Source organism: Muntiacus reevesi, chromosome 1, assembly GCF_963930625.1.
Source record: "Muntiacus reevesi chromosome 1, mMunRee1.1, whole genome shotgun sequence".
Classification (NCBI taxonomy): Eukaryota; Metazoa; Chordata; class Mammalia; order Artiodactyla; family Cervidae; genus Muntiacus; species Muntiacus reevesi.
Window position 1 is genome coordinate 115,431,542 of NC_089249.1, and position 25,894 is coordinate 115,457,435.

At 39.7% G+C, this 25,894-nt stretch overlaps 1 protein-coding gene across 2 annotated transcripts; it reads left to right on the forward strand.

Annotated features, from left to right (window-relative positions):
* The first annotated feature begins 1,499 nt into the window (after positions 1 to 1,499).
* LOC136149266 (guanylate-binding protein 2-like) lies at positions 1,500 to 22,952 on the forward strand. Of its 2 annotated transcripts, XM_065909404.1 has the most exons (11): positions 1,500 to 1,680; positions 6,701 to 6,909; positions 7,395 to 7,522; positions 8,452 to 8,561; positions 12,607 to 12,803; positions 13,147 to 13,389; positions 15,917 to 16,197; positions 17,596 to 17,808; positions 20,832 to 20,934; positions 21,432 to 21,625; positions 22,663 to 22,952. In XM_065909404.1, exons 2-11 carry the CDS (start codon positions 6,720 to 6,722, stop codon positions 22,774 to 22,776), a joined length of 1,773 nt encoding a protein of 590 aa, XP_065765476.1. In that variant the 5' UTR covers positions 1,500 to 1,680; positions 6,701 to 6,719; the 3' UTR covers positions 22,777 to 22,952. The 2 variants fall into 2 exon arrangements, with proteins under 2 accessions (XP_065765476.1, XP_065765485.1); XM_065909413.1 differs by lacking the exon at positions 6,701 to 6,909 and having other exon boundaries at positions 1,502 to 1,680.
* Positions 22,953 to 25,894: the final 2,942 nt, after the last annotated feature.

The window sequence follows — 25,894 nt, forward strand, 5'->3', positions numbered from 1 at the left end:
AGAAATTTCTCTTCCCAGGTGCCACAATCAGATTAATAAGTGGGACCTTGGTAGCATGAAAAGGGTAATGAAACCACTCAAAGAATTGAACTCAAACTCAGAAAATGGGTAGAACATTGAGAGAAGATTATGTGAATCAACACAGAGCAGTATACAGAAGCATCAGTTACTTGAAGGAGAAAAAGGATTATGTGAGAAGTAAGCTATAGAACCCTTCCTCCCTCCCTCCTTTCATCCTCTGCTCTTTTCTATTCCTGGTAAAGCTCTAACAGGGGAACAAGAGATTTCTCAAACTTACTTGGCCATGAAATATTTTTATCAAGGAGCATTCCAGAGGCTCACTCTTCAGTAGAATGACCTTTGGGGAATCCTGGCTTAGACGTCCTGATGTAGGGCACAGAGGCCTTGAAACAGCTGGAAGGCCACAAAAAGAATGTCAAAGTCCCAAGGAAGTCCTCAATCAAAAGGGCCCGAGGGAAAGAAAGTGAAAGTGAAAGTCACTCAGTTGTGTCTGACTCTTCATGACCCCATGGACTATACAGTCCACGGACTTCTCCAGGGCAGAATACTGGAGTGGGTAACTTTTTCCTTCTCCAGGGGATCTTCCTAACCCTGGGATCAAACCCAGGTCTCCTGCATTGTAGGCAGATTCTTTACCAGCTGAGCCACCAGGGAAGCCCCAAAGGGCCCAAGGACTACTGCAAACTCAAGCTGCCTAAATATTATATGCAGTAGGCAATAATATGTAAAGAGTTTGGCCTAGGAAGAAATTGATAAATAAGAAATATTATTATTGTTGTTGTTCACTTGGCAACATCAGAGGTATTAAGTGAGTTGGTTGATAGCATGGGTTCTGGAGAAAGACTTTCGGGGTTCAATCATACTTACTACCTTGTGATTCTAACACATTATAAATCTCTCTAATATTGTGGTAAAAGTAAATAATATTGTGGTAAAAATGTTGTGGTATAAGACTAAGAGGGGATAATATATGTAAAGTTGTCACTGGGTAAGAATCAAGTGTGCAAAAAATGGAATCTAACCTCATTTTTTATTACTTATTAAGCACTAAGCACCAGTACTAGGGTTAGGTATGGATAATTAAAAATGTATGACACAGTCATTCCCCCCGGAGAACTTACAGTCCTCACTCACTAAACACGAGTAACCAGCTACAGTGTGACTGAATCTAATTGGCCCTAGAAAATTGTTATATTAGGTTTTTTCATCCTAATAGTTTTCAAACTGTCTCCAAACAAGAAATAAACAGCATTATTTTAATTGACCCAATGGATCTTTCTCTCATTTTTCTTTTCAGCAGTCTCCAAGATGTTTTCTAATTATAAAATGTGAAGATTCCAGTTGAGAAATCGTGTCACGCTCTCTCACTAGCACAACTCTTGCAGTCCCTTTGTAGCCTTAGATTCTACTTTCAGTTTCAGGGCTGTCTATTTCTTTGCAGACGTTGCCCAACAGTTTTGCTTTCTTATCATCGGGTGTCTGAGGAAAATCTGGGAAGTGCCAGGAGATTGGAGGGATAAAAATAAAGCCCAAATTGCCAGTGAGAAAGAAAAGTGAAACCAGCACAGCTAAACTCAGAAGAAAAACAAAGAGAACAAGCTCTTCTAACCTTCCAGCTGAGGCAGCTTTCTGCTCACCTCTACAGAATCTCTCCACCAGGTAAGACTGAGGCTGGGTGGGAAGAGATTTACAGGAGGCAGCACACTTTCTCTAAAGCAATCATACCAAGACAGGCTGCGCAGAGCCTTATCTGTCATGAGTTCAGATGAAAGTCTGATGTTGGGCGGCAGGGTGTCCTCTAAGTGCCCACTGCTGAGCTCTGTGGTGAATTAGGTTCCAGCAAAGGCAGAGTCTAAACTGAGAGCCGGGGATGCGTCAAGATTCTGTCTTGATACTTTATTAAAGTGTCTTCTCTTTGATAAAATCCACTAACTAAAGCTCAGAGTTCACTTCTGTCTTTATTGGAAACTTTCCACGTGCTAGAACTTGGGGTCTACAAAAAAAGGCTACAGGTTATTGTTATTTGGGAGCTTACAAAATCTTTGTGCAGCCACTTTTTCTGGTCAGTAATTGATTGATTCTCATTTTATAAAAGTGCATGTCTTATGTTAAAAACCAGACAATCTTCTTGCCAGCGGTCCTGGTGGACCACTGTTGTAAGAGGAAATGAGTACAGTACTATCACAGGAAAAAAAAAAAAAGCTTTTGTTTTAGCCATCCCTAGAGAATTAGGAAGCCAGATAGGTGTCAAGACTGGCATCATATAAGATTCCACCCTTCAGCCAGAAGTCAGAGGTAATCAACTATAATAGAAGCAATTATGCTTTCTTATAGGATAAAAATAAAAACCAGCATCCCTTTGTCTTTGTTGGTATCTCAAAAAGTTAATAAAATTTTATCATGATCACTTTCAGTTATAGGGATTGAGACATTGAAGTTAACAAGGTAGGTAGGCATTACTAAAAGAAAACTTCAACTTCTCTCAATGCTATAAAATTATCAAAGCATCAAGTCCTGGTTAAAGAGGTCATGACTAAAATCATGCAAATAAATACTTTATATAGAACAGAGTTCAGAGAGGAAACATGATCATTTATAAGATCATGTTTCATAAGAATAGCTTCATTACCTGAGGTAATCAAAAGCAATATGCCAGTTGATATGTGCGGAGATAATAAAGAATCAATCTTCAAACACAGGAGGTCAAAATCTGGTAACGTAATTGAGTGAAATGTAGAGTGTTAACAAAAATTTCAGAAACGATGACCTGATTAAAATGAAGAGGCGTTTTATTGAAGGTTTATTAGGATTGCAGCCTGGGAGACGAGTTCAAGAAGCACTTAAAAACTTGTGTTCCTCTTGACTACAAAATAGAAAAAGTTTATAAAGATCAAAACTAAGGTCTGTTATTTACAATTGTGCATTAAGGATTATAAATAAGGCAAAAAGTAAGGACATGAATTGGTTGCTGAATTGATTTTAAACTGGTTTAAATTCCTGAAATGATTTTAAAGTTCCACAGCGTGGGGGGAGGAGGGAACCCTGAACCATAAAGTTGCAGGTAGCAGATATTGTCCCAAATACAGCTGATGGTGTCCTTAGATGTGATACAGGTCAGAGAAAATTCAAGCTTTCCATGGTACTAGGACGTATCTTAGACTAAATTCTTAATGGCACTCAACTCGAATTTTGTATGTCTGAACTGTGATTTTACATTGTAATTTCAATTTGTCATAAAGAGTGAGATTCAGATTACAGGGATCAGTCTTGGGTGAAGACACATGAATTCAGATGCAGATCAACAGTTAAGAACCAGTGAGTCGCTAAACAGGGTGGGCTGTGGCAGCTCAGGAGTGCCTCTCCCTGAGAGGAGGAAGCCACTGGGGACCCTGAGTCTCAGTCTGATCCAGAGCTTGCCCAGGAATAGACTTGGGAGAAAACAGGTCCAAGACTGGGTTAGGATGGCATGTGTTTCACATTATATAAATGTTTGACATGATATTCCCCAGATGCAGGCTGCCTTTTATATATGCCTGAGGTGAGACAGCTCAGGGTGTCCTGTCCAAAGCTCAAAATTTGAAGGTTAAAAGCTTTGAAAGGAAATTTTGTAATGAAGTCAGAAGATGTGAGACACAAGGAAAAAAATCTCCATGTTACGGAAATCTGATACAAGCTGAGCCAGTGGAAATGCAGTCTGGTATACCCTTCTTCTGGAAAAGAATTTGGCAATAAGCAACAAAAGTATATACTCTTACCTTTTGACAGAGCAGCCTCATTCCCAGAAATCTGTTCTGTAGAAACAGCTGCAACAAAATGAAAGCAGGGTTATTCATTGCAGCACTATAATTGAAAAACACTAGAAGCATTCTAAGTGCTCACACATAGGAGTGGTTAAGTAAACTATGGTATATACATTTAATGGAGTAGGCTTCCCTAGTGGCGCAGAAGGTAAAGCATCTGCCGCAATGCGGGAGCCCTGCGTTCAGTTCCTGGGTCGGGAAGATCCCCTGGAGAAGGAAATGGGAACCCACTCCAGTACCCTTGCCTGGAAAATCCCATGGACAGAGAAGCTGGTAGGCTGCAGTCATGGGGTCGCAAAGAGTCAGACACGACTGAGAGACTTCACTTTCTTTCACTTTCACTTTTTCGGAAAGCTTTGACTCTTAGAACTACATAATATTTCACATACTCAAAAAATAATTACATACTAAAATAAACCAAGATGTGAAATAAGTGAAAACGTTAGTCACTCAGTCATGTCCGACTCTTTGCAACCTTATGAACTGTAGCTTGCCAGACTCCTCTGTCCATGGAATACTCCAAACAAGAATACTGGAGTGGGTAACCATTTCTTTCTCTGGGCGATCTTCTCAACCCAGGGACTGACCCAGATCTCTCCCACGGCAGGAGGATTCTGAGCTACAGCAGAAGCCCAACCAAGATGTGGGTGAGTCCTAAATGAAGCACAAATAGTAACAAATGAAACTGACTGTGTTACAAATGAATAAACTAACAGCTCAAGAGGATGAGGAAGGAAAGAACTAATCTAAGAATTTTAGAATACAGTATTTTAGCTATATATATTAGGCTAGAGACAAAAATAACTGTATCTTAATAATGCACTTTAATTAGTAAATCTTTCACCGAGATATAGATTAGCAATTTTGAAATTATTTTATACATATACTAGGACTGAGCACATAAGCAAATTTATGATAATAATAGTTGTGGCTTTCATAGTCAGGGTATGGAGGTGAAAGGTAAAGCTTGAGTAATTCCTGTTGTGTTGAACTGCAATAAGAAGCATGAGCAGTATCTAACACAGGGAGTCCAGCCTGGCACTCAGTGAGAACCTAGAGGGGTGGGATGGTGGGGTGAGAGAGAGGCTCAAGAGGAAGGGGAGATATATATATATACTTATGAATGATTCATGCTGTTATATGGCAGAAACCAACACAACATCTTAAAGCAATTATCCTCCAATTAAAAACATCAGCAGGAAATTAAGGTTGTATACAGAAAGAAGTAAATATAGATGTATCTACATGTGCTAGTATTCACATATGTATTTCTTTATTTGGCCCACTGAGGGGACCTGGAAGTAAGGTGCACACCTAGTGTTATATCCTGGCATCACAGTTCTGTTATCCAAAGAAAAGAATCAGGTTTCTGGGAGAAATGGTCAGATCTAGAGCTGACTCAGGCAAAGAACAAGATGGACCAGGAATACCTTGCGGTGCCACAAAGTAAAAAGTGCTTAGAATATGACGGAAGCATGGCCAAATCACCCCGGGGCCAGGCTGAAGAAGCTCTCAAAGAACAAATCTGGGGCAAATTAAGCAATAAGTAAATAACAATTTTGTTGTTGTTGTTCAGTCACTAAGTTGCGTCTGACTTTTTGTGATCCCGTGGACTATAGCCCACCAGGTTCCTCTCTCCATGGGATTTTCCAGGCAAGAATATTGGAGGAGGTTAGTCTTTCCTTCTCCCGGATCTTTCCAACCCAGGATTCAAAACTGACGTTCCTGCTTGGCAGGCGGATTCTTTACTGCTGAGACACAAGGGAATGGTAGTAAAGTACTAAACTTCACAGAGTAAAATAAAATAAATATCTATGAGTCTACACTGATACAAATAAATAATTAAATGAGGGTAAAAAATAGAGAAGAAGGGACAGCTCTTGTTTGAAGTAGAACCTCAGCTAATGTTGAAGGAATGGTGAAGTACAAAAGGCCTACAGTCAAGCAGCACAGTAATAACTGTTACAAGCAAGAATCATTATTAGTGGATGTTAAAATCAGCACTGAAAAAACGATATGAAACTTTGAGGAGAATATATCTGCAGTCTCAAAAATATATGCCCCAGTGTTAACCTTTTAACTTGCAAGGAAGTAATTGTGATTTTACAGTGGAGAAATCTGGCAGACAACACCTAAAGTAAGTGAGAAAAGTTAACATCACAGCACCAGAGTATGTTCTATAGACATCACACAACCTTTGATATGATACACTGAGACTGGCAGAACATCACAACCACGGCATACCTGCCAAAAAAAGAAAAAATATAAACTCAATCTAATTATGAGGAACCATATGAAAAACCCAGAGGGATATTTTGCAAAATGACAGGCCAATACTCTTCTAAAATGACAATGTCATGAAAGACAAAATAAAGATGAAAAACAGCCAATGATGAGAGAAGCCTAAGCAAAGGTAATGGGTGAATGCAACAAAGGATCCTGAATTGCAACCTGGGTCAGAAAAGGACACTAGGAACAAAGGGAAAGCTAGGAGGAAAACAACTGGGACAAAAGGAAAACTGATGACGTGGGGGAAAGTGTGTAGCTTAGTTAATAGTGTTGTTTTAATATGAAAGTCCTGTTTCAATTATTGTCTATGGTTACATAAGATATTAATAATAGGGTAGCTGGGGAAATGGCATATGGAAGTTCTCTGTACCCAATGTATGATTTTGTGTAAGGGTAAGCTCCTTCAAAATAAAGTTATTTTTAAAGAGAACTAGTGGGCTAGTCTATAGGACAAGCTTAAAGAGGCCATGGGGCTTTTTAAAGCACGCAAGGAACAAAGTTCAAAAAGAAAATCAAATTTTGGTACTAACTGAGTTCTCACTCAGCTCACTGACTAAATGTTGGTTTCCATGTCATCTCTTCCCTTGAAGATCAGGAGACACCCTGGACATGGCCTCAGAGATCCACATGCCAGCCCCAGAGTGCCTCATTGAGAACATCAATGGGCGACTGGTGGTTAATCCAGTAACTGCGAAGATCCTTTCTGCCATCAGGCAGCCCGTTGTGGTGGTGGCTATCGTGGGCCTCTACCGCACGGGCAAGTCCTACCTGATGAACAAGCTGGCTGGGAAGAACAAGGGTGAGTGACACGGGCAGAGCCCAGGCAAGTCCCTTCTGTCCACCCACACTCCCAGCACGCAGCACAGTGATGTGAGGAGAGGAAGTGAGAGGCCTGGGAGGAATGGGTTTCTAACATTCATCCTGTGCTGGAGGACAAGAGTCGACCCTTACTTCCCACTTTGCCTTAACTTCCTCTTTAGAGAATAAACATGCCTTTCTGAAAGGAGTACGGTAGTTACAGATGAAATTATCATAGTTAATAATAAGAAATTTACTAAAATGTATGTGGATTAACATCAAGCTTATAATGATCTCTAAGGTAATAGAAATATTTCAGTTTGTACTGAATGTTCTAAATTCTTTTTCTCATAATTAAGATCAATATTGATTATGCTTTCATTTATTTTTTTAAACCTTGATTTTATTAACTAAACTCTCAATTTCCAGATCCAACCCACCTGCTATTAAAAATCCATCCTCTCTTTTCCCCACACCCTCTTGCAGGCTTCTCTCTGGGCTCCACGGTGCAGTCACATACAAAGGGCATCTGGATGTGGTGTATGCCTCATCCCGAAAAGCCAGACCACGCTCTGGTTCTGCTTGATACCGAGGGCCTGGGGGATGTGGAGAAGGTAAAGAAACAAATCTTCTAATCCTGTTTACGTCAAATCAGTAGCCCTTCTTGCACTGTCACTTCCCACCCTTTGAATTGTACTTCATATATATATATACTATTAATGTATTATATTTTTATTTTATTTTATTTACTGGTTTGTGCTCAAGATTTGACCTCAAATACAATTTGAAGCAATCCAAAGTGAGATTTATGTGAGAGCACTAAACGCTAAGTATGAGAATAATGGGCTAATTTAAGAATTGTTGCATATCTTAGCCACACATATAAGCATTGAGAGTGGTCAGTAAGACCCACTGATATTTTTTTGTAACTCATAAAATAATGACTAATAACTTTTAAAGTCATTTTCCTTTCATATTGTAGGAAAACATTCTGATAAAGCTACTGAAGGTGTGTCTAAACCTAACTGGAAAATTTATAAATATGTCTCACTTGTCAGAGTGAGAATCCAGAAAGATGGTGGAAATAGTGTTATCCACAGCTGTACAATTAGTGAGAGAAGCAGAGTATAAGACCTGATAACAACAGCTTTGTTCATAAAGGATCATACATCACTACTCTTAGAAGTCTTAGAAAACTCTTGTTAAAGGGGTACATTTTAACTACTGTCTAAAAAGTGCTTCATCATGACATATCATGGGAACAGAAAATCATAATCACAGTTCAGGAGATAGGTTTGAATTCTATTACCTGATCAAGTGCTTATTTGATTTACACGTTCATATGCAGTTATATAAAGTCTTATTTAAATTTCACTACACCATTGATTTTATGTTTTTAAAATCATGTACATATGGATAAAACTTTGCATAGGGAAATGATTAATGTGTCTCCAAATAGAGACAGCTGGGTTCAGAGTCTGTCCATCTGAACTGGAATCATGTGCTCTTAGTTACTTGGTGTGGCTTCTCCAATGACTTCTAGGGAGACAACCAGAATGACTCCTGGATCTTTGCCCTGGCGGTTCTCCTGAGCAGCACCTTTGTATACAACAGCATAGGAACCATCAATCAGCAGGCCATGGACCAACTACAGTATCCTTTTTGTGGACTAGACAACATGAAATCCGGAAAAGAACAGCTTCACTTTGTCACCAGTTACAGTGGTGGTCCACTGCAGAAGAATTCAGGAGTCCCCTTCTTAATGAACCCCATTATGTTTATGCTCATCATCCCTGTTTACCTCAGTCACCACCAGAAGCCCACGCCTTTCTGATCACACATCATCCTCAGACACTTAGCTGCACAAGGTTCTGTATGCCTCCTATCTGAGTTCATATTTTGGGGTCACAATCTCCTCAGGGGCTTCCTGTGTGTAATCTTAAGCTGACCCCAGTCCCTAGACAGCATGTGTGTGTGTGTGTGTGTGTGTGTGTGTGTGTGTGTGCGCTAAGTCGATTCAGTCACGTCTGATTGTTTGTGACCCTAAGGACTGTAAGCCCACGAGGTTCGTCTGTCGAAGGAATTCTCCAGGCCATAATTCTGCAGTGGATTGCCATGCCCTCCTCCAGAGGATCTTACTAACCCAGGGATTAAACCTATGTCTCTTAAGTCTTCTGCATTGGCAGGAGGGTTCTTTACCACTGGTACCACCTGGGAAGCTCACCCAGACAGTAAGGAGAGACAAAAGAGAATGGCAGATCACTTGAGACTGGCAGCTGGTAAGTTTAATAAGCAAGGGAATTTACTTAGGTATCCTTTCTTACGTGACCGGAAGACTAACATGTTCCCACATCCACCGGCCAAATTTTAAAAGTCTTTTTAGATGCCTAAGCTGGACCCGGTGAGTACACAGTCCAGATGGTCTTAGTACCACATTACTATCTCAAGGAGGCTGTGTCCTTGTGCAGCTTCCAGCATGGGGAAGGCAAGTGCAGTGCACATTCCAAAGATGGAGAAGAGGGTGAGCGTACTTCATTTGTCTGGGTCCATCTCAATGGACAAAACTTCAGTCATATTTGATGACTATCCCCTACAATATCCATTGCCAAACCCTTGGTATCCTCTAAAACTCATGTTCTCATTCAGCTTTTTCTTGGCCTTTAAGTATGGTAGCTCTTTGATTCTTGGGCTTCTGTTCTTCTTTTCTTAGTCGCTAGTCCACCTCATCCAGCCTCGGACTTTTACTGGCACCATGTCAGTTACCGTAACATTTGTATGAGCAATCATGACCACACTCTCAGGTACAAAATTGTGTATCTAGTTGATTACAAGTCTCCATTTAGATGTGTAAGAAACATCTCAAACTTAACATGCAAAAACAACACAAAAGTCTTAAATATTTAAGTGACTATAATGAATTGAATAATATCATGCTTCTGACACTATTGAAGTAGAAATATATGGGGGATTCTTTTTTAAAAAAATTAATATATTTTAATTGGAGGATAATTACTTTACAATGTTGTGACGGTTTTTGCCATACATTGACATTAATCAGCCACAGTTACACACGTGTCCCTCTATTCTGAACCTCCCCTCCCTCCTCTCACCCCACCCCACCCCACCCCACCCCACTGGGTTATCCCAGAGCACCGGCTTTGGTTGTCCTGTCTCATGCATTGAATTGCACTGGCCATCTATTTTACCTATGGTAATATACATGTTTCAATGCTATTCTCTCAAATCATCCCACCCTGGCCTTCTCCCATAGACTCCAAAAGTCGGTTCTTTACATCTGTTTCTCTTTTGCTGCCCTCCATATAGGATCATCATTACTGTCTTTCTAAATTCCATACATATGCATTAATATATGGTATTTGTGTTTCTCTTTCTGACTACTTCATTCTGTATAATAGGCTCCAGTTTTATTCACCTCATTAGAACTGACTTGAATATGTTCCTTTTTATAGCTGAGTAATATTCCATTGAGTATATGTACCACAACTTCCTTATCCATTCGTCTGCCAAGAACATCTAGGTTGCTTCCATGTCCTAGTTATTGTAAATAGTGCTATAATGAACATTGGAGTACATGTGTCTCTTTCAATTTGGGTTTCTTTGGGGTGTATCCCCAGCAGTGAGATTACTGGGTCATATTGCACTTCTGCTCCCAGTTTTTTAAGGAAACTCCATACTGTTCTCCATAGTGGCTGTACCAGCTTGCATTCCCACCAACAGTGTAAAAGGGTTCCCTTTTCTCCACACCCTCTCTAGCATTTGTTGTTTGTAGGCATTTTGATGATGGCCATTCTGACTGGCATGAGATGATACGTCATTGTGGTTTTGATTTGCATTTGTCTAATAATGAGTGATGTAGAACATGTTTTCATGTGTTTATTAACCATCTGTATCTCTTCTTTGGATAAATCTCTGCTTAATTCTTTTGCCCACTTTTTGATTGGGTTGTTTGCTTTTTTGGTACTGAGCTGCATGAGCTTCTTGAATATTTTGGAGATTAATTTTTTGTCAGTTGTTTCATTTGCTGTTATTTTATCCCATTCTGAAGGATGTCTTTTCAGCTTGCCTATAGTTTCCTTCATTGTACAAAAACTTTTAAGTTTAATGAAATCCCATTTGTTCATTTTTGGTTTTATTTCCATTACTCTGGGAGGTGGGTCATAGAGGATCGTGCTGTGATTTATGTCATCGAGTGTTCTGCCTATGTTTTCCTCTAGAGTTTTATAGTTTCTGGTCTTACAGTTATATCTTTAATCCATTTCAAGTTTATTTTTGTGTATGGTGTTAGAAAGTGTTCTAGTTTCAGTCTTTTACATGTGGTTGACCAGTTTTCCCAGCACTTAAAGAGACTGTCTTTTCTCCATTGAATATTTTCGCCTCCTTTGTCAAAGATAAGGTGTCCATATGTGTGTGGGATTATCTCTGGAAAAGTCTTAAATTTTTGACCAGAAGCACTCTTTCAACATCACAGTAAATTTCCATGGCACTCATAGAGATTTTTGGATCAAAAGCTTAGTATTTATCCTAGGCAATTGCTTTCTTTATTTCCTACAAACTATTACTCACAGTCTGGTCAGCTCTCCTGCCATAGGTATTTGCCCAGGCTGGCTAATTCCTACCACTTCTTCAATGGTAATTTCAGTTTAAGCTTCCATCTTCTTGCCTCCGGGTTATCTTCTAAACTGCCTAACCTTCTCTTTCTCTTCTCTCTTGCCTCTCATAGGCAAAACACCTGCCAGTTTTTGTTTTAAAAACAAACATCAGGTCATATTTCCCTCTCAATTTAAAGCTTCTCAGTGCCTTCCCATTAAATTTAGATTAAAATTCAAACACTTTCTATGGCCTACGGTGCCTACATAGTCTGAACCCTAGCTATTCCAGAACTTCTGCCCTAGCCGCGCTGGCCTCCCCGCTATATGTTAGACACACTCAACGGTTTCCCCTCTGAGGTTTTGCAGGAGCTATTTCCTCTGCCAGTGAGATTTCTCTGGTGGATTAGTACATGGCAGCTTCTCTCAGTTCACTTAGATTTCTGCACAATGATCACCTCAGAATGCACTTACCTGAACCACCACATAAACCAGCACCATGCACAGATACACACAGTTATTCTCTAAAGTTTAGCTGAGGTTCATTTTTCTTCAAGGCAACTATTTCAAAATCTCAGGTTTATTATATTTTTGTTTACTTGTTTATCATTTGTTCCCCCTCACCAGAATGTGTGTGTGTGTGTGTGTGTGTGTGTGTGTGTGTGTGTGTGTGTGTGTGTTAGTCACTCAGTTGTGTCTGAGTCTTTGCGACCCCATAGACTGTAACCAGGCAGGCTCCTCTGGCCATGGAATTCTCCAGGCAAGAATACTGGAGTGGGTTGCCATTCCATTCTCCAGGGAATCTTCCTAACCTGGGGATTGTACCTGGGTCTCCTGCAATGCAGGCAGATTCTTTACCTTCTGAGCCACCAGGGAAGCCCTCACTAGAATGTAGATGGTAGCATTTTCTGTCTCATCACAATGTTATTTGTCCCTAGGACAATTCCTGGTTTAGAGTAACTGCTCAATAAATGTTTGTGGAATGAATGAATGAGCTAATTAAGAAAAATTATTTTAGATAAGCTTTGGGGAATAGTATAGCATAAAAGGTGCTACTTCTTTTCTGCAGTTTTCCTATGTTAGAATACCAGCTATGTGACAGAGCTGACACGTCGAATCAGGGCAAAATCCTCACCTGATAAACATGAGGTCCAAGACTCAGCCAACTTTGTGAGCTTTTTCCCAGACTTTGTGTGGACTCTGAGAGATTTCTCCCTGGAACTGGAAGCAGATGGACAGCCCATCACTGCTGATGAGTACCTGGAAAATTCACTGAAGCTAAAGCAAGGTTACTAGGACTTATGGTTGGGAAACAAAAAAAGAGAAAACAGTATCAGAATGACCATTTCAATGTAGATGCTGAAAATCATAATTTTATAACTTTGTTATCTTGGCTGCTCTATTAGAGGAAATGAAACATTTCTTAGACAAATCAGTGTGATCTAATTTTAAGTTACTTCCTTCTTGGAGCAGGAAAGAAATTTCATTCCTCTACCCCTTTAATTATTGGGTCTGATCCATGATTAGGTAATTTTTACCTCTTTATATAGGACTTGTGCAAATTACAAAGTTGAAGGGTATATATCTGAAGTAGCCTGAAGTTGTAAAACCTCTGATTTTCTTTCCTCTAGGAAATGATAAAAAAACTAAAACTTTTAATGAACCTCGGTTATGTATCCGAAAGTTCTTCCCAGAGAAGAAGTGCTTCATCTTTGATCGCCCTGCTCATAGGAAGCACCTTATTCACCTGGAGCAGCTACAAGAGGAAGATCTGAACCCTGAATTCAGAGAACAAGTTGCAGACTTCTGCTGCTACATCCTTAGCCATTCCAAGGCCAAGACTCTCTCAGGCGGTATCACAGTCAATGGGCCTCGTGAGTCCCTCTTACTCTCTTTCCTTACCCAGACTCTCCTACTGCCCATTGTAGACAACAGAAGTGGGAGGCACGAGGATTACTTCTGACAAATACTGAGTCTAATGATGCCAAGGAAAACACACAACAAGGGTCACATTGTGAATTTTACATATGCACTAAAACTATTTCTGGTATTATCTAATATTCACATAAGTCAGATGAACAAAGAGAAAGAACAAGAATCTAATCCAAGAATTCTCCACCAACTTCTCAACTCCCTTTTTATGAAATTTCCTTCCAGGAGAGGTATATTATTGACAAAGTCAGGAAAAGGCAAATATTCCATGTATGTGAGGCTTTGCCTCTCACCTTAACACAATTCTCATGTTAATCAATGCAAAAATGTGTGGTTAGGCACTGATTAGGAGTGCCTGCCATGTACCAACCACTGGGCATAATCCTCATTCCAACACGATGGGACCAAAAGGTACTTAAACAATTTATGTAACCCTAATGATTAAACGCTGGTAAGTACAGGGAACCATAACTGAAAGGACCTGTGGGTGACTTCAAAGAGGTTAAAGTCTGAGCCCATGAAAAGATCTTGAGGAATGACAGGCAAAAAGGTAAAGATATGTAATTTATGTTTCATACAGTCCTTCAGAATGTTTTATAGATAATGTGCTGGAGAGATGTACATGAAGCAACAAGAAGATAAATGGTACTTGCAATATTTTTTAATAAATGGCGCCTATGTAGGCTAAGATAGTGGCAATAGTGACTGTCAAAATTAACAGAATCCTCACATATTTTGAATGTCACATCCATACGTTTTGATGATGGAAGGCATGTGGGTGTGTGGAAGAAATGATATGGCAGTGTTAAGCTGACTCCAGTATTCTGAGCGTAAGCAACTACTTGAACAGATGTTATTTATTAAAAGAAATATATGGAGGAAGAATCGTTTCCCAGAATGGATGAAGTTGTTTAGATCTGGATTATTTAGTACTGATTTTCCTTCCTGCCAATGCAGGAGACATAAGAGACTTGAGTTCAACCCCTGGGTTGGGAAGATCCCCTGGTGGAGGAAATGGCAACCCACACCAGTATTCTTGCCTAGAGAATCCCATGGACAGAGGACCCTGGCAGGCTACAGTCCATAGGGTCATAAAAAGTCAGACATGACTGAAGTGACTTTGCACACATGCCTATAAGTGATATCATATGATATTTGTCTTTCACTGTCTATTATTTCATTTAGCATGATGATCTCTAGGTCCATTTATGTTGCTGCAAATCACATTGCTTCATTTTTATGGCTGAGTAACATCCCATTGTATATATGTACCATATTGTCTTTATCCATTCATTGTTGATGGACATTTGGTTGCTTCTGTGTCTTGACGGGCTTCCCTGGTGGCTCAGGGGTAAAGAATCCACCTGCAATGAGGGAGACCTAGGTTTGATCCCTGGGTCAGGAAGATTCCCCTGGAGGAGGGTACAGCAACTCACTTCAGTATTCATGTCTGGAGAATCCCATGGACAGAGGGGTCTTGTGGGCTACAATCCATAAGGTCGCAGAGTCAGACATGACTAAAGTGACTGAGCAAGTCCTTACTATTTTAGTGCTACTGTTAATATTGGTGTGCATACATCTTTTCATATAATAGTTTTCTCTGCATATATGCCCAAGATTAGGATTGCAGGGTCATAAGAGGACTCTATTTTTCATTTTTTAGGGAACCTCCATAATGTTCTCTATAGTGACTGCATCAATTTACATTCCCACCAACAGTGTACAAGGGTCCCCTTTTCTTCACACCCTCTCCAGCATTTGGTATCTGTAGACCTTTGAACAATGGCATTCTGACCAGTATGAGGTGATATCTTATTGTAGTCAAGAACTAGTAGTTGTAGGGCCACAAACCACTCCAATTTCCCAAGGCTGGGATTTCCTGGTATGTAAGACTTTCTGTGTTAAATCCAGAACTCCCTGGCAAACTTGGATGAATTGCTCACACTGCATGGAGCTCTGCTGAAAGAATATCTAGGAAGACCCTCTTATTTAGGCCAGACCCAGAACTAGTGAGATGCATCTCATGTACACTTACATTTACACACACACGTGCTTGTGTACATTAAAATGTCTCCTTGACCTTTATATTACTTCGAATTGAGAAAGGAGGGGGAACTCATTAAAAAAAGAAAGGGAGATTCAGGAAGGCTAAGAAAAAATTAAGACTTACCATCTTGTCTGCAAAATACCCTTTCTCAAACCCATTCATTCCAATAGCTTCCATTTGGGCGAAGGAAGGAGGAGGAAAGGGAAGCTTCAAACTCTTCTGAACCTAGAGGATAACAAAATATCCCATCACAGTTCTTCTTTAAATTCTTAAAACTACTGTTTGTAACACTTGAAAAGCATAAAAAGTGCACTATCAGTTGACTCAGAATGATTAAATTTGCATGCTCAAGACCAAACTAACACAGCTTGTTCCTCTGTCTCACCAACTCTTAGTCACTGTTTTTTAAATTCCCTTCATAGGTCTAGAGAGCCTGGTGCTGACCTACGTCAAAGCCATCAGCAGTGGGGATCTGCCTTGCTTGGAGAATGCAGTCCTGGCCTTGGCCGAGACCGAGAACTTGGCTGCAGTGCAAAAGGCCATTGCCCACTATGACCAGCAGATGGGCCAGAAGCTGAAGTTGCCCACGGAAACCCTCCAGGAGCTGCTGGACCTGCACAGGGCCAGTGAGAAAGAGGCCATTGAAGTCTTCATGAAGAACTCTTTCAAGGATGTGGACCAAGTGTTTCAGAAAAAATTAGGGGTATGTTTGCTATTCTGGTTAGTGAGAGGATGAAAAATCTGGGCCTTTCTCTTTTTTGTTTTCAATTGGAAGATAATTGCTTTACAATATTGTATTGGGGTCTTCCACACAACAATGTGAATAAGCCTTTCTTGCTACAAGTAGTCCTCCCAGATCCAGGGATACCAGCCCTAGTTGTATGTACTCATTCGCACTCTTTACTAAAAGAATAGACTGTTCTTAGCCTTCGTCCTGGAGACTATGGTACCACGACCAACTATGGTTTTTAAAAATATCCTCATCTGTTAATCTCTACCCTATAGGTGCCATATTTTAATCAAACAAGTAAACTGTAAGACTGCATTTACATTATTTTATTTTTTTATTTAAAGTTAGTCAAAGACACAGTGCTTTCATATTCCCTGCTAATAAAATAGGAGGATTCACTTCTTTGTGAAAACCTTAAAAACATATTGTGCTTAATATAAAGCAACAATAAATATTCAGAAAGACAAGAAAGAGAAATCAATCATTAGAATGCTATTTGAGGACTTGAGTCTGAGTTCTTTAAAATTAAGGAAGGATTGTTGTATGACAGATTATCATTTGACAGATGACAATCCCTTCCGTAACTTGTAGGGTAGAATTTTACAAATCGTACCTTCCTGCTTTCAAAGGTTCTGATGAAACTAAATAGTGAAGGTCAGCAGACTATGGATGTCTTTTTAGACCAAAGAAACATGCAAGTTCTCTTCTATAATTGAATGCAGGTAAAAATGCTGTTTTGTAGGCTTTCTCCATACAGACATTAACTGCAGTACAATCTCCATTACTTTCATTAGCCTTAAATTGAGAAAATATGCCAAAATATTATTATTTTAAACAACGTACCACCAATCATTGACCCTTTTGAGCACTTACAGAGAAGTCACTGGGGTTAACACTTTATACCACTGCATATAATCCTGACAGGGAATCTATAAGATAGATACAGTTTCCTGTGTTTTAACAAAGAAATCTCATTTCATGAAGGTTGAGTGTCACTAAGTCACAAATTGGTGGAACCAGAAACTTTCTGCAGTCCTGCCATACTGGACAATTGTGTGGTAAACTATTAGGGACTTAAAAAGAGAAGTTTCAAATGGAGCAGTGTTTATGATTTGAGAATCATTCTCTGAAGCTAAAAAAAGCGGGGGGGGGGGGGGGGGGGGCAAGCTTCAGATAAGCACAAAGAGAAGTAGATGTATTTTTTAAACCAACACTGTATCTAACAATTTTCTAGAATCTCCCAACATGATGAGGGGTGTGTTATATTTATGTGCCACATTTTCTGCAGGAGAAGCATTTCCCAGTAATCCACCTTGGTTCACATCCTCATCTTGGCTCATGGTACCATTTGTGCTATTTTTCACCTCACAGGAGAAGTTAGAAGCAAAGCGACTTGACTTTTGTAGACAGAACATGAAAGCATCCTCAGATTACTGCATGGCTTTAATTCACGATATTTTTCATCCTCTATATGAAGATGTGAAGCAGGGAACATTTTCTAAACCAGGAGGTTATTATCTATTTATTAAGAAGATGAATGAGCTGAAGGATAAGTACCACCAGGTCCCCAGAAAGGGGGTACAGGTAAATTACCTACTGATCACCATTTCTGGGGTCTCACTGAAGTGACTCTTTCAAACTACAGTGGGAACAACAAAAATGCAATGGGTAAATGGTGCCTGTGGCTTTCATTGATTATTCACTGATTTATTCAATAGGACAGATTACCATGAGATGGATAGCAGATTCATCCCGTGGTAGTGCTTCTTGGAAGCACAGATGGGAGCCTCAAAAACTTTTGCAGAATTTATTCAATAATGTAGTCATTCAATCATACAAAAATTCTCTGCTCAGGCCTAACTATATCTCTATAACTGGGATTAGTGCAGTTTAAAAACAAGCAAGTTCTTTCAAAGTATTCATCAGAAATCAGCAAAGTATAGCTTACAGCAAATCTAATAATAATAGCAGTTCACCTATAGAGCTATTTTGTGTTAGAAAACAAATGGGCTTAACTCATTCAATCCTCACAAGAGCACTATGAAGTACATGATATCAATGTCCTCATTTTATAAATAAGAAAACTGAGGGAAGTAAAATAACTCACCTAAGATATACAGGTAATAAGTGGTACAGCTGAAATGGAAACTCTAATAGGAAACTCTGGGCTCATAACTATGCTTCTGTGCCAGTATACTCAGGTTATATCAGTTAGAATTATGTTTGGGCACATGTTTTTTTTCCCAATTATTTTTATTAGTTGGACGCTAATTACTTTACAATATTGTAGTGGGTTTTGTCATACATTGACATCAATCAGCCATGGATTTACATGTGTTCCCCATCCTGAACCCCCCTCCCACCTCCTTCTCCATCCCATCCCTCTGGGTCATCCCAGTGCACCAGGCCCGAACACTTGTCTCATGCATCCAACCTGGGCTGGCGATCTGTTTCACACTTGATAGTATACATGTTTTGATGCTGTTCTCTCACATCATCCCACCCTCACCTTCTCCCATAGAGTCCAAAAGTCTGTTCTATACATCTGTGTCTCTTTTTCAGTCTTGCATATAGGGTTATCATTACCATCTTTCTAAATTCCATATATATGCATTAGTATACTGTATTGGTGTTTATCTTTCTGACTTACTTCACTCTGTATAATGGAGCCCATTTTATTCATCTCATTAGAACTGATTCAAATGTATTATTTTTAATGGCTGAACAATATTCCATTGTGTATATGTACCACAGCTTTCTTATCCATTCGTCTGCTGATGGGCATCTAGGTTGCTTCCATGTCCTGGCTATTATAAACAGTGCTGCGATGAACATTGGGGTACACATGTCTCTTTCAGATCTAGTTTCCTCGGTGTATATGCCCAGGAGTGGGATTGCTGGGTCATATGGCAGTTCTATTTCCAGTTTTTTAAGAAATCTCCACACTGTTCTCCATAGTGGCTGCACTAGTTTGCATTCCCACCAACAGTATAAGAGGGTTCCCTTTTCTCCACACCCTCTCCAGCATTTATTGCTTGTAGACTTTTGGATAGCAGCCATCCTGACTGGTGTATAATGGTACCTCACTGAGGTTTTGATTTGCATTTTTCTGATAATGAGTGATGTTGAGCATCTTTTCATGTGTTTGTTAGCCATCTGTATGTCTTCTTTGGAGAAATATATGTTTAGATCTTGGGGGGCACATATTATTTTAAAACAAAACAAGAGTGCCTTAAGAACACAGAAGTTTCTTTCTCTCTTATATACAAGAAGTAAGGCAGAGGGGTCCAGGCTGCTATGACAACTCCACAATCATGCTGTTCCCAGACTCTCCTGTTCTGCTCCAGCACCTTAGCACCTAGCCTCCATCTTCAAGGTCAATTTATGGTGTAAGATGGCTGTTGGAGTTTCACCCATTCCTTCCATATTACAGATGGGAAGAAAAGGGGAAAATAGAAGAGTAAAAGGTCTCTGGATCAACTCTCTTTAAGGTGATCTGCAAAAAGCCCAATATAATACCATTGTATAAGTGGTATTAGCCAAATTTTAATCTTATGGCCACCTCCAGCTACCAGTGAGGTTGTCTAAAAAAAATGCAGTATTTTATCATGGCCTATGATGTGCCCTAATTGGGAAAAAAAATAGGTTCTGTTACTAAGAACGAAGGGGAGAAAAATATTAGGGTGACTCTAGAAGCTGCTATCACAGAGACAAAAATTGCCCTGTAGAAAAATAAAGTAGGGTACAGGTCTCGGAGAGGAAGGGAACATGGTCCTATTTTATATGTAGAATTTTAGAGAGGATCTCTCCGGTGAGGTGCTGCTTCAATAGTTTTCAAGGAAGTCAGGATGTAAGCCAAGTGAGCATCTAAAAGAAGGTAATTTCAAACAACAGAAAATCCCAGAAGGATGAATTGGTTTATGTCCAACAAATGTGGCAAGAGGGCAATGAGCAAAGAAAGAGGTGGCAGGAGGTAAGGTCGAGAGGTGCTCAAGGCCAGAGGATAACCAGATAGTATCCTGGAGGGGCCTGAGAGTAGTTTCAGTTTTACTTGAAAAAAGTTGGAAGATCAGCAGAGGATTTGGTGCATCAGAGTGAAGTGATATTTCTTTTTTTTTCTTTTTTTTTGAAGTGATATTTCTTAAAGTGATACAACACTAGCAGCTCTCAGGAAATCAGACTGTAGGCGAGCAAGAGGAGAAGGAAGTAGGGAGACCAATTATGAATCTAATACCATGGTCCAGGCAAGAAGAGATACTATCCTGGACCAGTGTGTTTGGGAGGAATATGTTACAACTGATAGGCTCTTGCTGGTTTTATTTTGAAGCCAAAGCAAATACCATTAGCTGATGTAAAGAATAGCCATAAGGTTTGCAATCCATACAATTAGAAGATCAGCTTTACTGATTATATTTCTAACATTGGGTGACTGAGAATGAGGCAAATTTGAGGGTGGATCTAGAGTTGGGTTTTAAGCCAGTTTGAGATAGTATTCATTAATAAATTCTAAAATGGGTAAAATGAAATTGAATTGAAACATGTACTGCTAAATTTTCCTTTAACCCATAATCTCTATTTCCTAATTCTAACTTGGTCTGCATCAATAGACAGAAGAAACACTGAGGAAATATTTGGATTCCAAAGAGGGTGTGGCTGATGCACTTCTACAGACTGATCAGTCGCTGACAGAAAAGGAAAAAGAGATCGAAGGTGAGAACAGCTGAAAACACTCTGCTGCTGCTAAGTCGCTTCAGTTGTGTCTGACTCTTACGTGTGACCCCATAGACGGAAGCCCACCAGGCTCCCCCGTCCCTGGGATTCTCCAGGCAAGAACACTGGAGTGGGTTGCCATTTTCTTCTCCAATGAAAGTGAAAAGTGAAAAGTGAAAGATGAACGTGCAGCCACTCAGTCGTGTCTGACTCTTAGCGATCCCATGGACTGCAGCCTACCAGGCTCCTCCATCCCTGGGATGCTCCAGGCAAGAACACTGGAGTGGGTTGCCATGCCCTCCTCCAGGGAATCTCCACCAAGGGATTCAACTCACATCTCCTGCATTGGCAGTCAGATTCTGATTGCTCAGTGCAAAAATAAACACAAGAGTCTTTCTTCATGAGACAAGCAAACAAGTAAAATGGATGAAAGCAGAAATAAAGCTATAAAAATAAATTAAGATTCTCATATTTCTCTGCTTATTTTTCTTCTTAAGTGGAACGTATGAAGTCTGAAGCTGCAGAAGCTGCAAACAAAATGTTAGAGGAAATGCAAAAGAAGAATCAACAGATGATGCAAGAAAAAGAAGCGAGTTATCAGGAACATATGAAGCAACTGACTGAGAAGATGGAAAATGAGAGGGCCCAGTTAATAGCAGACCAAGAGAGGGTTCTAGCCCTTAAACTTCAGGTATTCAACTGTAGCATCTCTATTCTACCTTCCACTGTGCTGAATCAAAAGCTCTTAAAAGTTAGGGCATTATATCAGTTTAAGGACTGTTCTAGCCCAAACACTAGTAGACATTTCATTCCCTTACTGCTTCTACCCCTAACCATCTCTGGTGATTGAAGTCTATCTTGTTGTTTAGTTGCTAAGTTGTCCCCGACCCCTTTGCGACCCCATGGACTGTAGCCTACCAGACTCCTCTGTCCATGAGATTTTCCAGACAAAAGTACTGGAGTGAGTTGCTGTTTCTTTCTTCAGGGGATTTTCCCGACCCAGGGATCAAACACAGGTCTCCTGTATTTCAGGCAGATTCTCTACCATCTGAGACACCGGGAAATTCCATATCATACAATTAACTGCATACCCAGGCTGCTAGTTTCTTTTTCTTTTCTTTTCTTTTTCTTTTTTTTTTTTTTTTGCTAGTTTCTTCCTGTTCTCCAGGCTGTTCTCCAGGCTGCTCTCCAGGCTACTCTCCAAATCTGTGCCGAGTCGGGATGTCTACCCTGTAATATAGAATGGACCAGTGTAGGCTTTACCTCCTCAACTTATTTCTGTTATCTCTGCTACCAAAATTTGGATACTTGTATTAATTGCCTGATCAAACACTTGCTGTGATTCTGAATTTTGTAGTATCCTTCCTACGGTGTTCCTTCATCTTCCTTGCCTTCTTAGATATACATTTGGGAGTTCATGTGATATAGAGCTGAGATAGAAAAGGACAGTTTTTCTTTAGAGACTGTTGTTTCAGGTTGAAGGAAGTGAAAAATTAATTCTAGGGTTCACTAATATTTTAGAAAACATAAGAGAAGAATATTTCTGAAGCTAAATAAATCCCAGAAAAATTTTATAGTAGACTTAAGAAAGAAGGATATAATGAAAATTAAAGGAGGAAAAGACTTCAAAAAGAAGTTTCACAACCCATGAGGGATTAATATAGGTATAATTTAGCAACTGTGGGAAATGTTTTAAGTTGTGTGTTCAGTCTCCACTTTCCCTTTTAGGAACAGGGACGACTTCTCCAGGAGGGATTCCAAAAGGAGAGCATGAAACTTCATGAAGAGATTATAGCCCTCCAGAAGAAACAGGGAGAATCACCACCATGTAATATTCTCTAAAAACCTAAGGACCATAATTTCCTAACCAGCTTCTATCTGTTAAGGACAAGTTGAATGAGCACCTTCAAGATGTCAAACAATTGCCACTAAACTTGAAGTCCTAAGATGCATTTTCATTGAGGCTTAAAGTTTGCAAAGATGAAATAAAATGTGAAGGCAGTGTTTAACCTATAGAAGAGTTCAATTCATGATTAAATATAGTATAAATGACTAGTATGATACCTCAGTAGAACCTATATTTGAAATCATGCATATTGATTCTAGAGAGACTTTTAATTGTGTAATTGGGATACATTTACATCCAATTTGGGGATATCAGAAGTGTTCTATTCAGTGTAGACTGTTTCCCCACACATAAACCACCCCTCTAGGTATCCTCAGCTCCATGGTCTTACTCAAGGATTTACTTTGGTACTGGGATGGAGTTGGAGTGTTGTGTACACAGGAAAAGTCTGATGGGAGTGTACAAAGTCATGAAGCCCAGTTAAGCATCACTCCTGCCAAGCGGTCACTAGGTCACATGACAGCTTCCAAGAAGGGAGACCTGGAACAATTAACTTCAGGGTGCAGACAGTGTACAGTTCTCCATTAGGTGGAGGCTGCATTGCTGGGGTCACTGATGGGATTCCTGAACACTGGTAGGGGAATTACTTGGACCTGTGTGAAATGGATATATGAGAGGATGTTCAACCTTCTTTGTCTAGAGAATCCCTCTAGATAATTACTGCCCCATTTATAGGCCACACAATATCTCCCTATTTTACTCTTCTTTTCTTGGTTCCCCTCACCCACAGTTCCAAGAATAACTTCTACCATCACAAAAAGGAAACTTCAGCTCATAATTCCTTTCTATTCCTCTGAGAATCATAGCTATAATTCTTTAAAACCTTACCTAACTCCATTTTTCAATGATCAAGACCATACCCATGCAAAAGAAATGCAAAAAGGCAAAATGGTTGTTGGACGAGGCTTTACATATAGCTGAGAAAAGAAGAGAAGTGAAAGGCAAAGGAGAAAAGGAAAGATATACCCATTTGAATGCAGAGTTCCAAAAAATAGCAAGGAGAAATAAGAAAGACTTCCTTGGTGATCAATGCAAAGAAATAGAGGAAAACAAAAGAATGGGAAAGACTAGTAATCTCTTCAAGGAAATTAGAGCTACCAAGGGAATATTTCATGCAAATATCGGCAGAATAAAGGACAGAAATTGTATGGACCTAACAGAAGCTGAAGATATTAAGAAAAGGTGATAAGAATACACTGAAGAACAATACAAAACAAGATCTTCATGATGCAGATAACCATGATACTGTGATCACTCACCTATAGCCAGACATCCTGAAGTCTGCAGTCAAGTGGTCCTTAGGAGACATCACCTTGAACAAAGCTAGTGGAGGTGACAGAAATCCAGTTGAACTATTTCAAATCTTAAAAGATGATGCTGTGAAAGTGCTGCACTCAATATGCCAGCAAATTTGGATAACTCAGCAAGGCCAAATTTGGATAAAATGGGACTGGAAAAGGTCAGTTTTCATTTCAATCCCAAAGAAAGGCAATGCCAAAGAATGTTCAAGCTACCATACAGTTGCACTCATCTTACTCTCTAGCAAAGCAATGCTCAAAATTCTCCAAGCCAGGCTTCAATAATAGGTGAACCGTGAACTTCCAGATGTTCAAGCTGGTTTTAGAAAAGGCAGAGGAACCAGAGATCAAAATGCCAATGTCCACTGGATCATCAAAAAAGCAACAGAATTCCAGAAATATATCTATTTCTGCTTTATTGACTATGTTAAAGATTTGACTGTATGGATCACCACAAACTGTGGAATTTTCTTCAAGAGATGGGAATACCAGGCCAACTGACCTGCCTGAGAAATCTATATGCAGGTTAGGAAGCAACAGTTAGAACTGGACATGGAACAACATACTGGTTCCAAATCGAGAAATGATTTTGTCAAGTCTGTATATTGTCACCCTGCTTATTTAACTTATATGCAGAGCACATCATGTGAAATGCAGACTGAAAGAAGCACAAGCTGGAATCAAGATTGCTGGGAGAAATATAAATAACCTCACATATGCACATGACACCACCCTTATGACAGAAAGCAAAGAGGAATTAAAGAGCCTCTTGATGAAAGTGAAAGAAGACAGTGAAAAAGTTGGCTTAAAACTCAACATTCAGAAAACTAAGATCATAGCATCCAGTCCAATCACTTCTGGCAAATAGATGGGGAAACAATGGAAACAGTGACAGACTTTATTTTTGGAGGGGCTCAAAATCACTGCAGATGGTGATTGCAGCCATGATATTAAAAGATGCTTGCTCTTTGGAAGAAAAACTGTGATCAACCTAGACAGCACATTAAAAAGCAGAGATACTACTTTGCCAACAAAAGTCTGTCTGGTCAAAGCTATGGCTTTTCCGTTAGTCATGTATGGATGTGAGAGTTGGACTGTAAAGAAAGCTGAGTGCCAAAGAATTGATGTTTTAGAAATGTGGTGTTAGAGAAGACTCTTGAGAGTCCCCTGGACTGCAAAGAGATCAAACCAGTCAATCCTAAAGGAAATTTGCCCTGAATATTCATTGGAAGGACTAATGCTGAACCTGAAACTCCAATACTTTGGCCACCTGATGTGAAGAACTGACTCATTGGGAAAAACCCTGATGCTGGGAAAGATTGAAGGCAGGAGGAGAAGGATAAGATGGTTGGATGGCATCACCCACTTGATGGACATGAGTTTGAGCAAGCTCCAGCAGTTGGTGATGGACGGGGAAGCCTGGCGTGCTGCAGTCCATGGTGTCGCAAAGAGTCGGACAAGACTGAGAGACTGAACTGAACTGAACTGATGTTATCTACAGTCATCTATATATATCATATAAGATATATACTATAATCTATATATACCCTATATGATATATCATAATCTCCATCCCTTTAGTCTACCTTTGTCTTCATATTTAAAGTGGGTTTCTTGTGCACAACAGATAATTGAGTCCTGTGTTTTTAATCCACTCTGGCAGTCTCTGTCTTTTAATTGGTGTATTTAGACCATTGATATTGAAATTGATTACTGATATAGTAGGATTAATATCCACCTTACTTGATACTTCTTG